Source organism: Hypanus sabinus, chromosome 24, assembly GCF_030144855.1.
Source record: "Hypanus sabinus isolate sHypSab1 chromosome 24, sHypSab1.hap1, whole genome shotgun sequence".
Taxonomy (NCBI): Eukaryota; Metazoa; Chordata; class Chondrichthyes; order Myliobatiformes; family Dasyatidae; genus Hypanus; species Hypanus sabinus.
The window spans coordinates 33,795,671-33,813,684 of record NC_082729.1 but is presented as its reverse complement, the minus strand read 5'-3'; the positions used below and the strand labels follow the sequence as shown (position 1 = coordinate 33,813,684).

At 48.8% G+C, this 18,014-nt stretch overlaps 1 protein-coding gene across 1 annotated transcript; it reads right to left on the bottom strand.

The window, feature by feature from the left end:
* Positions 1 to 1,832: 1,832 nt before the first annotated feature.
* On the bottom strand, positions 1,833 to 17,946 carry pqbp1 (polyglutamine binding protein 1). Its single transcript, XM_059949577.1, has 7 exons — positions 17,794 to 17,946; positions 16,251 to 16,375; positions 10,765 to 10,876; positions 5,301 to 5,401; positions 4,258 to 4,365; positions 2,702 to 2,765; positions 1,833 to 2,419 (listed from the first exon to the last, which is right to left on the bottom strand). Exons 2-7 carry the CDS (start codon positions 16,315 to 16,317, stop codon positions 2,272 to 2,274), a joined length of 600 nt encoding a protein of 199 aa, XP_059805560.1. The 5' UTR covers positions 16,318 to 16,375; positions 17,794 to 17,946; the 3' UTR covers positions 1,833 to 2,271.
* Between the last annotated feature and the right edge of the window lie 68 nt (positions 17,947 to 18,014).

Below are 18,014 nucleotides of genomic sequence, written 5' to 3'. Positions count from 1 at the left end.
AGAAGGAGGAATGTGATAGGAGAGAAGAGTGGACCAAGGGAGAAAGGGAAGGAGGAGAGGCGTCAGAGGGAGGTGATGGGCAGGTGAGGAGAAGAGGAGGGATAAGAACAGAGCCAGAATGGGGAATGGAAAAAGAGAGGAGGGAGAAATTACTTTAAGGTTGAGAAATCAGTGTTCTTGCTATAAACATGAGAAAATCTGCAGATGCTGGAAATCCAAAGCAATGCACACAAAATGTTGGAAGAACCCAGCAGGTCAGGCAGCATCTATGGAAATTACTAAACAGTCAACATTTCATGCTAAGACCTTCAGTCAAAACACACAAACAATTGTACTTTTCATGTCTTTATTGAACACATTGTTTAATCATTCACAGTCCAGGCTGGAAAAAGAATGAGAACCTTCGTATTTAATATCTGGTGGTACCTCCTTTACCAGCAATAACCAAACGTTTCCTGTAGCTGCTGATCAAACTTGCACAACAGTGAGGTTCAGTTCATCAATATTTCTGTGATACCTTGCATGAACAGCCCTCTTCAGGCCATACCACAGCAATGCAATTCGGTTAAGGTCTGTACTCTGATGGCCATTCGAAAACAAGAAATTTCTTCTTTTTCTGTTGTGGATTTACTCTCGTCTTTCGGATCATTGCCGAGATGCATCATCCAACTTCTATTAGGCTTCAGGTGACGGACCGCCACCCTGACATTCTCCTGTAAAAAGCCTTGATACAATTTGAATTCACTGTTCCCACGACATGTGCAAGCTGTCCAGGCCCTGAGACAGCAAGGCAGCCCCAAACCACGATGCTTCACAGTTGGGATGTGGTTTTGGTGTTGGCGTGCAATGCCCTTTTCCCTCCAAACATACTGGTGTGCATTCCTGCCACAAGGTTCAACTTTTGTCTCATCTCCTACAGAACATTGTCCCAGAAGCGTTATGGAACACCCAGGTAGTCTTTTGCAAACTGGAGATGTGCAGATGATTTTTTGTTTTGGAGAGCAGAGGTTTCACCTGTGGTGTCGTTCCACGAACACTATTCTTATTCAGTGTATTTCTTAGAAAAGACTTATGAACAGAGACCTCAGCAAGTTCTAGAGGTACCTACATATCTGTTGCTGTTACCCTTGGGTTCTTTTCCACCTCCTTCAGCATTGCACGCTGTGCTCTCGGTGTGATCTTTGCAGGATGCCTGCTCCTCGGGAGAGTAGCAACAGTACTGACTTTCCTCCATTTGTAGACAATTTCTCTTACTGTGGACTGATGAACACTCAGGTCTTTAGAAATGCTTTTTCCAGCTTTGTGCATCTCTACAATACTTCTTTCAAGGTCCTCTGACAGTCATTTTGATCGAGGCATGGTGCACATTAACAGATCTTTCTTGAGAATAGCAGGCTCTGTCAGTAGCCTGACTTTGTGTGTCTTTTTATAGGGCAGGGCACCTCTACAATCCACACCTCCGATCTCCTCATTGATTGGAACACCTGACTCCAGATAACTTTTGTAGAAGGCGTTACTCCAGAATTTCACATTTGCTTTTGAACCTAGACTGTGATTGTTCAAATGGTGCATTCAGTATTGACGAGAAGTACAACTGTTTGCATGTTATTATTTTAGGCAGATTGTGTTTGTCGATTATTGTGACTTAGATGAAGATCAGACCACATTTTATGACTAATTAATTCAGAAAACCAGGCAACTGCACAAACTTCTTCTTGCTGCAGTATGTACCCAAGTCTTTAGCACAGGACTGTACCTCACCCTTTCCCCTTCCCTGTTCCCTCTCTTTTCCTTCCCCCAGAAATCCCCCAAGTGAACAAATAACAGCTGCGTGGCATCAAAATCATTTTTAATGTGTCTTTCCCCACAACCACAAAACTGCGAGCAACAGCATCCAAATGCTCACTGAGTAACGGAATAATGGAGCCAAAGCTATCCCAGCAGCTCTGGCAGCAGAGAAACAGCTCTATCTTATAGATAGCCCATTCTCCCCCCACCACTCCCTGAGCAGCAGCCTCTGAGTGGTTATTGGTAGGGGAGGTGTGGGAGAGAGGGAGATAAACAGAAAATGAAATGGAGAGAGGGAATGGGCAGAGGAGGAGGAGAGTGAGCAATATAGGAAGAGTGGTGGGACATGGAGACAGAGACAGGGTAGAGGGAGAGAAAGGAGAGACAGAGGCTCCACTCCCAAGAATAAACCCAGCCCAGTACATAACCCTCTCCTTCCCCGTCAGCCACCACCCCCAATGAACCCGAGCATGGGGACACCCCTCACTTGCCCCGAGAGGCCTCAGCGTTGGCCCTGAGCACAGCCCCAGGACTGGGGTAGGGCCGCTGCTGGAAGAGGGGGCCGGCCGCTGTGGTGTCTGCTCCCGTCTTGGCTTCGTTCCTCTTGGGCAGGCCCGTCGACCAGGAACCCCTGCAACAGAGGGGACGGGTCAGTGCACATGGGGAGGTGCAGGGGGGGTGCAATGCGGGAGAGAGGGCAGAAACGAACGAGGGGAATGGTTGTGGCGGGGACTAGGTGGATTAGAGGGCAGTGTGGGGTGGGGGGACGAGAGGGGCAGAGGGACCGCAGGGGGAGAGGAGCCATGGTGTGAGGGGGGAAAGGGGCACGGTGTGAGAGGGGGAGTGGTATTGGGTAGTGGTGGAGGGAGCGTGGATTGGGATTTCAGTATGGAGGAAGTAGTCTCACACTCACCGAGGAGCGTCGGAGTAGGCACTGGGGTCCATAGGATCCACACTGTCCTCCTTCCGATCTCTCCCTGCGGAGGGTGATGGAAGTGAGTCTTCAGTATCCAAGCCCTCAACCTCGCCCCCCTCCCCCCACCGGCTGTAATCCTTATCCACCCCACCAGGCACAGCACACCACACCACATACGTTTGTTTTATGCCACTTTGCTTTTATGAAAGACATACATTAGTACCTGTTTTCGCTGACCGAAAGAAATCTGAAGAGGATTTTCGCTTTTATGAGAAAAGGTGCCTGTTTCAAACTTGCGTTTACCCCGAGAAAGACTGCCATGACTGTGAAGCCTTGCGCGGGCAGGTGTGCGTGATTTTTTTTTCACAATTCGGCTTTTGCTGAATCTTCCCGATTCTGGTAAGTGAAACTACACTGCATACGCATTATTTCTACTTTATTTAGGCTGTGTATCTATCATACCATTTCTGTTTTTACCATACGTTAGTGTTATTTTAAGTTTTATGTGTTATTTGGTATGATTTGGTAGGTTATTTTTTGGGTCTGGGAACGATCAAAGATTTTTCCCATATAAATTAACGGTAACTGTTTCGTCGCTTTACGACATTTTGACCTACGAAAGGTTTCACAGGACTGCTATACTTTCAGAGAGCGGGGGAAACCTGTGTATTCTGTGACCGTGTCTGGGTTTGCCCTCCCCTTCGCCTCTCGCTCTGCCCATCGCCGGACACCTTCACCACTCCCATGGAGACTCCTTCCTTTCTCCAGGACCACTGTCCCTCCTGGGGCAGCCCACCTCAACATCCTATTGAACCTCTTCACCCATCCACCACTGGTCTGCCTCTCCCTAACATTCTCACTGGGAACACTCCTCAACCTGCCCCACTCCCTGGGACCATAAGACAGAGAATCAGAATCAGGCCATTCAGCCCATCAAGTCTGCCCCGCCATTTCATCATGGCTGATCCACTCAACCCCAATCTCGTCTTCTTCCTGTAGCCTTTCACACCCTGACTAATCAATAATCTAGCAACCTCTGCTTTAAACATACCCAATGACCCGGCCTCCAGATCCATCTGTGGCAACAAATTCCAGAGCTTCTTCTGGTCCCCGACTCCCCCACCACAGGAAACATCCTCTCCACGTCCACTCTATCTTGGCCTTTCAACTTTTGATAGGTTGAAATGAGATCCCCCTCGTTCTTTCTAAATTCCATCACGTATGGGCCCGGAGCCATCAAACGCTCCTCGTATGTTAACCCTTTCATTCCTGAACTCATTCTGATGGACCTCCTCTGGACCCTCTCCAACGTCAGCACATCCTTTTAGATAAGGGGCCCAAACCTGCTCACAATACTCCGAGGCCTCACCAGTGCCTTATAAAGCCTCAGCCTTCGCTCTTGCTCTCCCCAAAAGCCTTTCCCTCTCCTTCCTGGAACATACTTCACTCCACCCTTCCCCGTTCCAAGGGTAAGTCTCTTGGGGCTCCATCCTGCTTCTGGGAACATCTCCCCAAAATCCGCCCCCCCCCCCAACCCCTCCGAGGGAGCTCACCCTTCTTGCTGCGGCTGTGGCGATGTCCTTCCTCCCTCCGGGAGTGCCACTTCTCCCTCGGCTCCTCTCGCTCGTTCCGGTCAAACCGCTCCGGTGCGTCCTCCTGCTCTGTACGACACGGGATGGGGGCGTCAGACAGCAGCGACGTAGGTGAGGAGCACCGAGGCATGAGGAGACCTCAAAAAGGTGCGGACAAAGGGGCGAGGGTGGAAGGAACCCCGTGGTGAGTAGAGGCAAGTCGGGCAAATCCTAGAGGGGACTGAACTGTCTGATGGGACCAGAAGGAAAGGAAAGGAGGCTTCAGGCTGATTCATACTTGTGTGTACGGGCAACGCTACAGCCTATGCCAAAACCCTGATTTTCACTTCTGCGTCGCTCTACGTTGTAGCAAGCATGCGTTGGTGAGTGCCGAAACGCTAGTTGCTGGTGGGGTTTCTGTGCCACTGTGTTGAGTTTCTTTGTGAGAGACACGGACGAGGAAATGTATTTCAAACATTTTTGCATGTCGGCAGGTAGATTTGACAATTTGGTTCATCTATTGGTGTATGCACAGCCTACAGACATGGCGGGGAAGAAGCAACCGGAAATGTGTAAGAGGAAATGTGATGCTACCGAGCAGGCCAATCACAGTTGTAGCGTGTTGCGTCGCCGCGAGGCATGAGTGAGTTTTCTAGAGAGGTGCACGTCACCCTACAGCGTAGGGTATGGCATAGGGTACACGTTACCTACGCCGTAGATGCAACGTACAAGTATAAATCAGCCTTTAATGGGCAGGGCCAGGGGAGAAGCCCCAAGGGTGGGGGGAGCCCAGCGGCGGGCGGAGCTGAGGGGTTGTAGGAGCCCAGGAGTGGGTGGTGCTGATGAGGAGGAGACACGAGATGGGCGGGGCCAATGGGAAGAACCACCCCCCCCCCCCCCCCACCCCGACCATATGGCTGAGAGCTGAGTAATGTGGGGTCGTTGCCTGGTGTGACCGGGAACTGGGCCGAGGGGGGCACGAGGGGCGGGACAACAGGGTACTCGTCAGGTGGCGGACCAATCACCTTTCAGCTTCTTGGCGGACTTGGTGATGACAGCAGCCGCGTCAGTGGGAGACAACCAGGACACCAGGTCGGTCTCGATGTTCCAGTAGTAGGGCAGGCCGCTGGGGGCAAGGGGCCAGAGTTACTGCCTGTCGTTTTGCCCATCCCCTCCTCCCCATTCCCCAACCCTACGCGATCTGTCCCAACTCCCTGACCCTGTACAGTCTCTCCCCCTCTCCCTGACCCTCCGGTCTCCTCTGCCCCCCCCACTGAACCTCCAGTTTCTGCCCTCTCCCTGACCTTCCAGTTTCCTCCCCTTCCTCACCCTCCAGTCTCCCCCCTGCCCTCCCTGATCAGCCACAAACTCCCCCTCCCCAACATTCCAGTTTCCTCCCCCTCCCTGATCCTAGTTTCCCCTTCCCCTTAGGGGGTTAGGAGATAAACTAAAAAGTAGGACCACAAAGGTAATAATCTCTGGATTACTACCAGTGCCACATGCTAGTCAGAGTAGCAATAGGAGGATATTTCAGTTGAATACATGGCTTGAAAAATGGTGCAAGGGGGAGGGATTCAAATTTCTGGGGTATTGGAACCAGTTCTGGGGGAGGTGGGACCGGTATAAACAGGAAGGTCTGCACCTGGGCTGGACTGGAACCAATGTCCTAGGGGGAGCGTTTGCTACTGCTGTTCAGGAGGCTTTAAACTAATGTGGCAGGGAGATGGGAACAAGTGCAGAGAGACAGAGGGGTGTAAAATGAGGGTAGAAGCAAGAAGAAGTAAGGTGAAAAGTAAAAGTGGCAGGCAGGCAAATCCAGGGCAAAAAGCAAAAAGAGCCACTTTTCAACATAATTGTATAAGGGCTAAGAGAGTTGTAAAAACAAGCCTGAAGGCTTTGTGTGTCAATGCGAGGAGCATCCGTAACAAGGTGGATGAATTGAATGTGCAGATAGTTATGAATATGATATAGTTGGGATCACAGAGACATGGCTCCAGGGTGACCAAGGATGGGAGCTCCACATCCAGGGATATTCAATATTCAGGAGGGATAGACAAGAAAGAAAAGGAGGTGGGGTAGCGTTGTTGGTTAGAGAGGAGATTAACGCAATAGAAAGGAAGGACATTAGCCTGGAGGATGTGGAATCGATATGGGTGGAGCTGCATAACACTAAGGGGCTGAAAACGCTGGTGGGAGTTGTGTACAGGCCACCTAACAGTAGTAGTGAGGTTGGGGATAGCATTAAACAGGAAATTAGAAATGCGTGCAATAAAGGAACAGTAGTTATAATGGGTGACTTCAATCTACATATAGATTGGGTGAACCAAATTGGTAAGGGTGCTGAGGAAGAGGATTCTTGGAATGTATGCGGGATGGTTTTCTGAACCAACATGTCGAGGAACCAACTAGAGAGCAGGCCTTTCTAGATTGGGTATTGAGCAATGAGGAAGGGTTAGTTAGCAATCTTGTTGTGCGAGGCCCCTTGGGAAAGAGTGTCCATAATATGGTGGAATTCTTCATTAAAATGGAGAGTGACATAGTTAATTCAGAAACAAAGGTTCTGAACTTAAAGAAGGGTAACTTTGAAGGTATGAGACGTGAATTAGCTAAGATAGACTGGCAAATGATACTTAAAGGGTTGACAATGGATATGCAATGGCAAGCATTTAAAGATCGCATGGATGAACTACAACAATTGTTCATCCCAGTTTGACAAAAGAATAAACCAGGAAAGGTAGTGCACCTGTGGCTGACATGGGAAATTAGGGATAGTATCAAGTCCAAAGAAGAAACATATAAATTAGCAAAAAAAAGCGGCACACCTGAGGACTGGGAGAAATTCAGAGACCAGCAGAGGACAAAGGGCTTAATTAGGAAAGGGAAAAAAGTTTATGAGAGAAAGCTGGCAGGGAACATAAACACTGACTGTAAAAGCTTTTATAGACACGTGAAAAGAAAAAGATTGGTTAAGACAAATGTAGGTCCTTTACAGTCAGAAACAGGTGAATTGATCATAGGGAACAAAGACATGGCAGACCAATTGAATAACTACTTTGGTTCTGTCTTCATTAAGGAGGACATAAATAATAGTAAGGGACCGAAGGTCTAGTGAGATGGAGGAACTGAGGGAAATACATGTTAGTAGGGAAAGTGGTGTTAGGTAAATTGAAGGGATTAAAGGCAGATAAATCCCCAGGGCCAGATGGTCTGCATCCCAGAGTGCTTAAGGAAGTAGCCAAAGAAATAGTGGATGCATTAGTGATAATTTTTCAAAACTCCTTAGATTCTGGATTAGTTCCTGAGGATTGGAGGGTGGCTAATGTAACCCCACTTTTTAAAAAAGGAGAGAGAGAGAAACCGGGGAATTATAGACCGGTTAGTCTGACATCGGTGGTGGGGAAAATGCTAGAGTCGGTTATCAAAGATGTGATAACTGCACATTTGGAAAGAGGTGAAATCATCGGACAAAGTCAGCATGGATTTGAGAAGTCAGCATGGATTTGTCTGACGAATCTTATAGAATTTTTTGAAGATGTAACTAATAGAGTGGAATGGGGAGAGCCAGTGGATGTGGTATATTCAGATTTTCAAAAGGCTTTTGTCAAGGTCCCACACAGGAGATTAGTGTGTAAACTTAAAGCACACGGTATTGGGGGTATGGTATTGATGTGAATAGAGAATTGGTTGGCAGACAGGAAGCAAACAATGAGAGTAAATGGGACCTTTTCAGAATGGCAGGCAGTGACTAGAGGGTACCGCAAGGCACAGTGCTGGGACCCCAGTTGTTTACAATATATATTAATGATTTAGATGAGGGAATTAAATGCAGCATCTCCAAGTTTGCGGATGACACGAAGCTGGGCGGCGGTGTTAGCTGTGAGGAGGATGCAGGGTGATTTGGATAGGTTAGGTGAGTGGGCAAATTCATGGCAGATGCAATTTAATGTGGATAAATGTGAGGTTATCTACTTTGGTCGCAAGAACAGGAAAACAGATTATTATCTGAACAGTAGTCGATTTGGAAAAGGGGAAGTGCAACGAGACCTGGGTGTCATTGTACACCAGTCATTGAAGGTGGGCATGCAGGTACAGCAGGCGGTGAAAAAGGCAAATGGTATGTTGGCATTCATAGCAAAAGGTTTTGAGTACAGCAGCAGGGAGGTTCTACTGCAGTTGTACGAGGCCTTGGTGAGACTGCACCTACAATATTGTGTGCAGTTTTGGTCCCCTAATCTGAGGAAAGACATTCTTGCCATAGAGGGAGTACAGAGAAGGTTCACCAGATTGATTCCTGGGATGGCAGGACTTTATTATGAAGAAAGACTGGATCGACTAGGCTTATACTCACTGGAATAAGATTGAGGGGGGATCTTATTGAAACGTATAAAATTCTAAAGGGATTGGACAGGCTAGATGCAGGAAGATTGTTTCTGATGTTGGGGAAGTCCAGAACGAGGGGTCACAGTTTAAGGATAAAGGGAAAGCCTTTTAAGACCGAGATGAGGAAAAACTTCTTCACACAGAGAGTGGTGAATCTGTGTAATTCTCTGTCACAGGAAACAGTTGAGGCCGATTCATTGGCTATATTTAAGAGGAAGTTAGATATGGCCCTTGTGGCTAAAGAGATCGGGGGTATGGAGAGAAAGCAGGTACAGGGTTCTGAGTTGGATGATCAGCCATGATCATACTGAATGGCGTTGCAGGCTTGAAGGGCCGAATGGCCCACTCCTGCACCTATTTTCTATATTTCTATGTTTCCCTGACCTTCCACAGTAAACCCCTGACTCTCCAGTCTCCTCTTCCCCCTCCCTGACCCTCTAGTCTCCCCTCCCCCTTCCCTTAGTTTCCTCCCCCTTTCTGGCCTTCCATGCACCCCCCTCCACGACCCTCCATCTGCATGTCCCTCTGCTCCCTTCTCTTTGTCTCTTCCTCCTCTCCCAACACTTCATCCCTCACCTCCCCGTCCCCCCACAACTCTCGCCTCCTTCCAATGCCAACTCTCCGTACTTCCCACACCCCTCCCGGATATTCTCACTTCTTCCCTCCGCAGCCCCCACCCTACCGTCCACTAAAGCTGTTCCTATTCAATTGCACTTCTTTGCAGGTGGACTGAACCGAGTTACCCCTCAATCTGGGCAGCCAATCCCCTCCCCTGTTGCTCTCTTCGTCCCAACACCCACCTCCCCCACCACTGGAGATATTTCAGGGCAGGCAGAAGCAGCTTAATAGCAGTATCATTCGGAAAGCGCCCAGTTACAGAGACCATTATACACAGGGGCAGAATGGGGCCATTCAGCCCATTGAGTCTGCTCTGCCATTCCATCATGGCCGATTTATTATCCCTCTGAACCCCATACTCCTCATAACCTTTTACACCCTGACTAATTAGGAAGCAATCAACCTTTATTTTAAATACACCTTATGACTTGGCCTCCACAGCTGCCTGTGGCAATGAATTCCAGATTCACCAGCTTCTGGCTAAAGAAATTCTTCCTCGTTTCTGTTCTAAAGGGACGTCTTTCTACGCTGAGGCTGTGCCCTCTGGTCCTAGACTCCCTCACTGCAGGAAACATACCCTTCTTGTCAACTCTATTGAGCACTTTCAATATCTGATAGGTTTCAATGAATTCACTCTTCTGAACTGCAATGAGCACAGGCCCAGAGCCATCAACGCTCGATCGTTAACCCATTCATTCCCAGGAATAATCTTGAGAACCTCCTCTGGACCCTCTCCATTGCCAGCACATCCTCTCTTACATATGGGGCCCAAAACTGCTCATGACCCTCCAAAGTGTAGTCCTGCCAAAGGGTTTTGGCTTGAAACATCGACTGTACTCTTTTCCTAGACGCTGCCTGGCCTGCTGAGTTTCTCCAGCATTTTGTGATTACTCCAAATGCAGTCTGACTGCTGCTTTACAAAGCTCCCCCAAATCCCACTAATCTCTTTCGGTGAGAACCACCTCGCACTGGAGACAGATCTGTCTTATGTCCTGTAATTATCTTCATTTGTTTCCATTACACTTGCTGTCCACAGTGTAGGTACTCAGACCAATCGCTCCCCGTCGCCCATCACCGTCACGCCATCTCTTGCCACTCAACCCGCACACTGGGGGAAAACCCCTGACCCCGTACGTCCAACTGTGCACGGGAGCGAAGGGGGAAACCCACAGGTCACAGGTAACAGACAACACACATCGAGCCTGCGTTTTAGGAGCTGGGAGACAGTGTCCCTACCCGCTGCTCATCTTGCTGTGTCACCTCCAAGGTATTCCGCAGTGAATGCACAACAACAGTGAGAAGAGCGGGAACATGAGAGCGGAGGTGGGTATCACAGAAGGCAGAGTTGGGGAAAGGGGAGGGGGATGGCTGGGGAAAGGAGAGGGATAGGGAATGGAGAGGCTTTGTTAGGTGCGGAGAGACAGACACGGGAGGGGTGAGAGAGAGGGAGAGTGAGGTAGAGGGGAGACGTCAACACAGAGTGAGCCTCACCTGCTGGGCTCGAAGACCTTGTACCAGTTGGGGGGTAGATTCTCCAGCCGCGTAGCTTCGTAATCGATGTGATCATCGTCGTAGTCTTCAGCGATAATCTCCTCGTCGGGCTCTGTGGTGGAGCGGTTGGGTGGATGTTGGGAGGGCAGACAAAGGAAGGTGGCGAAACAGAGCAAAGGGTCAACAGTTGTGTAGCAATGACCGTGTGGCCCACCGAGTTTATCCCGACTCCTGGGGCAGTCTCATTGCCCTACATATTGTTCCCCTGTACACAGCGATAGAGCTGCAGTAGATCAGAGTGGAGAGATGCTGCATCACAGATACAGAGCTCTGGGTTTGAGCATGATCTCCAGCACTGTGAGTGTGTGAGGGAGGGGTGGAGAGAGGTGAGGGTGGATGGAAGAGAGGGACAGGGGTGAGATGGGTGGGGGGAAGAGAGACGGCGGGGGGGGGAGACAGTCGGGGAAGAGGGTGTCAGTGTAGGAGGAAATGGGGGAGAAGGGGGTGGAAGAGGGAGAGAGGGTGGGAGGGGGTGAGACAGACTGTGTGTATATACGACTGGAGTTGAAGGATTTTATTTATTTATTGACATACAGCACGGTACAGGCTCTTCTGGCCCCCCACTCTGTGCACCCCACCCCCCCAATGTGCTTCTGAGTGAAAACCTCTGGAATCCCAAACTGATGGGGGAGATCTTCAATGGATTCTTTGCTTTGAATTTACTCAGGAGAAGGATACAGAGTCTATGGAAGTGAGGCAAAGTGGTATCAACTTCATGGAACCTGTACAGATTACAGAGGAGGAGGTGTCTGCTCTGCACCCTTTCTATGGCTTCCACATCCTTCCTGTAGTGAGGCGACCAGAACTGTGCACAGTAATCCAAGTGGGGTCTGACTAAGGTCCTATATATTCGCAACATTACCTCTCGGCTCCTAAATTCAATTCCACGATTGATGAAGGACAATACACCATATGCCTTCTTAACCACAGAGTCAACCTGCACAGCTGATTTGAGCGTCCTATGGACTCGGACCTCAAGATCCCCCTGATCCTCCACACGGCCAAGAGTTTTACCATTAATACTACATTCTGCCATCATATTTGACCTACCAAAATGAACCACTTCGCACTTATCTGGGTTGAACTCCATCTGCCACTTCTCAGCCCAGTTTTGCACCTATAACCACTATAACCTCTGACAGCCCTCCACACAACACCTCCAACCTTTGAGTCATCAGCAAATGTACTAACCCATCCCTCCACTTCTTCATCCAGGTCATTTATAAAAATCACAAAGAGTAGGGATCCCAGAACAGATCCCTGAAGTACTCCACTGATTACCTCAATGCAGAATTTGACCCGTCTACAACCACTCTTTGCCTTCTGTGGGCAAGCCAGTTCTGGATCCACAAAACAATGTCCCCTTGGATCCCATGCCTCCTTACTTTCTCAATAAGCCTTGCATGAGGTACCTTATCAAATGCCTTGCTGAAATCAATATACGCTACATCTACTGCTCTTTCTTCATCAATGTGTTTAGTCACATCCTCAAAAAATTCAGTCAGGCTGGTAAGGCACAACCTGCCTTTCATAAAGCCATGCTGACTGTTCTTAAGCATATTATACCTCTCCAAATGTTCATAAATCCTGCCTCTCAGGATCTTCTCCATCAACTTACCAATCACTGAGGTAAGAATCACTGGTCTATAATTTCCTGGGCTATCTCTGCTCCCTTTCTTGAATAAAGGAACAACATCTGCAACCCTCCCATCCTCTGGAACCTTTCCTGTCCCCATTGATGATGCAAAGATCATCACCAGAGGCTCAGCAATCTCCTCCCTCACCAGCCTGGGGTACATCTCATCCGGTCCTGGTGACCCATGCAACTTGATGCTTTCCAAAATCTCCAGCACATCATCTTTTTAATATCTACATGCTCAAGCTTTCAGTCCGCTGCAAGTCATCACTACAATCACCAAGATCCTTTTCCATAATGAATAGTGAAGCAAAGTATTCATTAAGTACCTCTGCTAGTTCCTCCGGTTCCATACACATTTTCCCACTGTCACACTTGATAAGTCCTATTTTTTCACGTCTTATCCTCTTGCTCTTCACATACTTGCAGACTGCCTTGGGGTTTTCCTTAATCCTGCCCACCAAAGCCTTCTCATGGCCCCTTCCGGCTCTCCTACTTTCCTTCTTAAGCTCCTTCCTGTAAGCCTTATAATCTTCCAGATCTCTAACATTACCTAGCTCTCTGAACCTTTTGTAAGCTTTTCTTTTCTTCTTGATTAGATTTATTACAGCCTTTGTACACCACGGTTCCTGTACCCTACCGTAACTTCCCTGTCTCTTTGGAACATACCTATACAGAACCCCACACAAATATCCACTGAACATTTGCCACATTTCTTTCATATTTTTCCCTGAGAACATCTGTTCTCAATTTAAGCTTCCAATTTTCCTGATAGCCTCATAATTCCCGCTACTCCAATTAAACGCTTTTCTAACTTATCTGTTCCTATCTCTCTCCAATGCTATGGTAAAGGAGATAGAATTATGATCACTTCTCCAAAATGCTCTTCCACTGCAAGATTTGACACCTGACCAGGTTCATTTTCCAAACCCAAATCAAGTAGAGTCTCTCCTCTTGTAGGCTCATCTACATACTGTGTCAAGAAACCTTCCTGAACACTCCTAACAAACTCCACCTCATCTAAACCCCTTGCTCTAGGGAGATGCCTCTCGATATTTGGGAAATTCAAATCTCCCACCACGACAACCCTGTTATTATTGTTATTATTACACCTTTCCAGGATCTGTTTCCCTATCTGCTCCTCGATATCCCTGTAACTATTGGTCGGCCTATAAAAGACACCCAGTAAAGTTATTGACTCCTTCCGGTTCCTAACCTCCACCCACAGACACTCCGTAGACAATCCCTCCATGGCGTCCACCTTTTCTGCAGCCGTGACACTATCTCTGATCAACAGCACCCCTTCGGGGCCCTCTGGTCCTAGACTCCCCCACTATAGGGAACATCCTCTCCACATCCACTCTATCTGTGTCCTCTGGTCCTAGACTGCCCCACTATAGGAAACATCCTCTCTACAACCACTTGTAACCCCCTGGGTCGCCTCAGGCTCGCTCAGCTCATTCTCGTCTAGGGGGAGCAGCCTTCGGCCCCGCCAAACTGGGTAATCAGCTGGTGTGGATGCTGTGTGATGTCCCCGCCTCGCCCAAAACCAGACAGTACACTATATGCGATTAAATGAGTACAATTTATAAAGGTTACTATAACTAAGTGATTAATAACGATACAGTATATATGAAGAGAAAATTAAAGAAAAGGCGCCAAACTTATCAAAGTCCAAACCACTTCGTGCACAGCCGTTGGAGCTCAATTACTGAAGTCTTCTGGCCACCATTCGCTCCCCTCCGAACTCCTCGACTCGCAGCTCAGGACCCTCCGAACTCCTCAACTCTCCAAACAGCTCAGGACCCTCCGAGTGGTCAACCAAGCACATCTAGCTTCATCCCCCCCCCCTCGGAGAATCTCCTGGCCTCGGACCCCCCCTTTGGGGTCCGATCCTCACCCAGCTTAGAGCATTGCGTCCTCTCTCTCGACCCCCTCGCGCCGATCTGCCCAAAAGCCCGTCAACAAAAGCTTACAGACTCAGAAGAAAGAACATTAATCCCCATTTGGTTTACAAAGGAATATCATTCTCGTTATCAGTAAATTAGCATTCCTGCTAGTTAACAAAAAGAAGAAACCCTCTTTACACTCTCCCTCCACCAAATAAAAGTCATGTCCTCATGACTACTAAATAACTCGCCACCTTTCCTGCCAACATACCGTAACCCAAGCACAAACAGTGACATCTTCTCCCCACACAGTAACCCTCACGCCGTTTTTCAGGTGCTACTTAGGCCAACTATCTGGGAGTTCCCTAACCCTTCTGAGATCTCCGTACCCCCTCACCTAAACCCTTCAGGCTCGGACACAACTGGGGATACCTAGGGCCCACTACCAACTCCTCTCTCAACCTCTCACTCCTCAATCTCCAAACAACCCATGGTCCCACCACCATTTCGTCAGCCAACAGCAACCACCCCACCCAACACACACACCGCGATAACCAGCAATCGCACACCCACAAAGGCACACCAGCTCTTCGCCGCAGACACAATTTAAAGAGGGTGATCACACAGCTTCCACAGAAATCAATCCCGGACGAGCACCCCACAATGTAACCCCCTGGGTCGCCTCAGGCTCGCTCAGCTCGTTCTCGTCTAGGGGGAGCAGCCTTCGGCCCCGCCAAACTGGGTAATCAGCTGGTGTGGATGCTGTGTGATGTCCCCGCCTCGCCCAAAAACAGACAGTACACCATATGCGATTAAATGAGTACAATTTATAAAGGTTACTATAACTAAGTGATTAATAACGATACTATATATGAAGAGAAAATTAAAGAAAAGGCGCCAAACTTATCAAAGTCCAAACCACTTCGTGCACAGCCGTTGGAGCTCAATTACTGAAGTCTTTTGGCCACCATTTGCTCCCCTCCGAACTCCTCGACTCGCAGCTCAGGACCCTCCGAACTCCTCAACTCTCCAAACAGCTCAGGACCCTCCGAGTGGTCAACCAAGCACATCTAGCTTCATCCCCCCCCTCCTCGGAGAATCTCCCGGCCTCGGACCCCCCTTTGGGGTCCGATCCTCACCCAGCTTAGAGCATTGCGTCCTCTCTCTCGACCCCCTCGCGCCGATCTGCCCAAAAGCCCGTCAACAAAAGCTTACAGACTCAGAAGAAAGAACATTAATCCCCATTTGGTTTACAAAGGAATACCATTCTCGTTATCAGTAAATTAGCATTCCTGCTAGTTAACAAAAAGAAGAAACCCTCTTTACACACTCTATCTGTGTCCTCTGGTCCCAGACTCCCCCACTACAGGAAACATCCTCTCCACATCCACTCTATCTGTGTCCTCTGGTCCCAGACTCCCCCACTATAGGAAACATCCTCTCCGCATCCACTCTATCTGTGTCCTCTGGTTCTAGACTCCCCCACGATAGGAAACATCCTCTCCACATCCACTCTATCTGTTTCCTCTGGTCCTAGACTTCCCCACTACAGGTAACATCCTCTCCACATCCACTCTATCTAGGCTTTTCAATATTTAACAGGTTTCAATGAGAGCCATCCCTTATTCTGATAAACTGCTTTAGCACCCTCAGACCCCAAAGAGAATTCTCCTCACCCACACAACGGAGGGCAATTTACAGTGGCTGACTAATCCACCATGTGAGGGATGCTGGGGCAAACAGGAGCAGATTGGTCAGGGATCCAACCTGGGTCTCCGGAGCTGCCAGTTAGCAGCACTACCCGCGGAGCCACCGGGCCAAGCCCTTACTTTTCACTACCGCACTACGTCGTCTCCCTCCAGCAGAGGTGGGGGTGGTGGTGTTGGAAGTGGGGAACATACCTGGTTCCACATGCTTGAGGATGCCTCGCTTGGCCAGGCGGGCTTGGAGCGCCAGGGGGAGAGGCATGGTGCGGAGATTGGTGAGCACGTCTTCCCGTTCAGGCCGTCGGACGCCAGGCGCCGAACTGCGGGGATACAAATCAGATTACTGTCAAACACACTGGGTGTAATGCAATTCCTCGTTGGCATTAATTATTGTCACAGGTACCAAGATACAGGGAAAAGCTTGATCAGATCATTACTTAGAGCATTCCAGGTAGGGCAAAGTAAAACAATAACAGAATGCAGAATAGAGTGTAACAGTTACAGAGAGAGTGCAGTGCAGGTAGACAATACGATTAAAGTCATAACGAGGTAGACTGTGAGGTAAAGATTGTACTAGGTTCAGTTCAGTTGTCTTCTAACAGCAGGGTAGAAGCTGTCCTTGAGATGGTGGGACGTGTTTTCAGGCTTTTGAAACTTCTGCCCGATGGTAGAGGGGGGAAGTGAGTATGTCAGGGGTGGGTGGAGTGTTTGATTATTTTGGCTGCTTTACCGAGGCAGTGAGAAGTTCAAAGTTCATACTTCATCTCGCCACTGCCATTAGGAACTCACACCAACAAGATCAGGAACAGTTATTACCCCTCAGGCATCAGGTTCTTGAACCAGAGGGGATAACTTCACTCGCCCCATCATTGAAACGTTCCCACAACCTATGGATTCACTTTCAGTGACTCTTCATCTCATGTTCTCAATATTTATTGCTTATTTGTACATTCTTCTTCTTTCTTTTTGTAATTGCACGTTTTGTCATCTCTGGCACACCGGTGGTCTGCCCTGTTGGTGTGGTATTTCATTGATTCTATTATGGCTATTGGATTTAGTGAGTATGCCCAGAAGAAAATGAATCTCAGAGGGTTGTATATCGAGACATAGACAGTACTATGCAAAAGTCTTAGGCACATATATGTTGCTGGGCTGCCTAAGACTTTTGCAGAGTACTGTATTTGTCAACATGGAGCAGGGGGTGAGTTTGGAAATCACGTGGGACCAAAGGATGTTGGAAATGTCGAGTGTGGGGCACCGCGTGAAGAGCTATGAAAGGGATCTATCACTGTGATGATGTCTCTCTTCCAACATAAGGGAGAAGGGAGTGAAGCTGCCTATGACCCCAAGGGACCCGTGTCGCAGAAATGCCAGCCTTGGACACTCTACACCTGGTCAGATCCAGGGTTAGGGGTCAGAGTGACGGGGTTACGGACACAGCCTGGGTCAAGGGTCAGAGCGACTGGTTACAGTCTCAGCCTGGGGCAGGGCTCAGGGCTACGGGATCACGAACAAAGTCTGGGCCAGGTACCAGAGCGACTGGTTCCGGTCACAACCTAGGTCAGAAGTCAGAATGACTAATTACGGTTACAGCCTGGGTCAAGGGTCAGAGGGCAGAGTGACGGGATAACGGCTCAGAGAGACAGGGTTACGGTTATAAGTAGTCTAAGTGACCATGCGCATTCCCTTAATTGTCCCTCATCCCCTCCTTCCCTCAATCTCGCCCTCAGTCACTCACCCTCAAGCGCAGCGACTCCGTTTTGTCGCGTTCCATCAACGTATTCGTCCGTCGCAGGTTGTATACGTCACAAATAGACGAGTCTTGCTGGTGATGGACGGTCCTTCGGCCCAATCAGAGACCGTAAAGGTGGGGCATGTGACGTCTTCTGGAGGAGGAAAAACCACATTGATTGACATGCACGTCATCCAATCAGAACAAGAGAACGAAACCGCTTCAGC

Bases quoted from the DNA above. Each gene is read 5' to 3' on its own strand.
- pqbp1 (XM_059949577.1), bottom strand. From the start codon at position 16,317: ATGCCTCTCCCCCTGGCGCTCCAAGCCCGCCTGGCCAAGCGAGGCATC. The intron at 2,766-4,257 runs GTGAGCTCCCTC...CACCCTCCGCAG, and splicing joins CCACAGCCGCAGCAAGAAGG to GGAGAGATCGGAAGGAGGAC. The intron at 2,420-2,701 runs GTGAGTGTGAGA...CCTCTGTTGCAG, and splicing joins GCCTACTCCGACGCTCCTCG to GGGTTCCTGGTCGACGGGCC.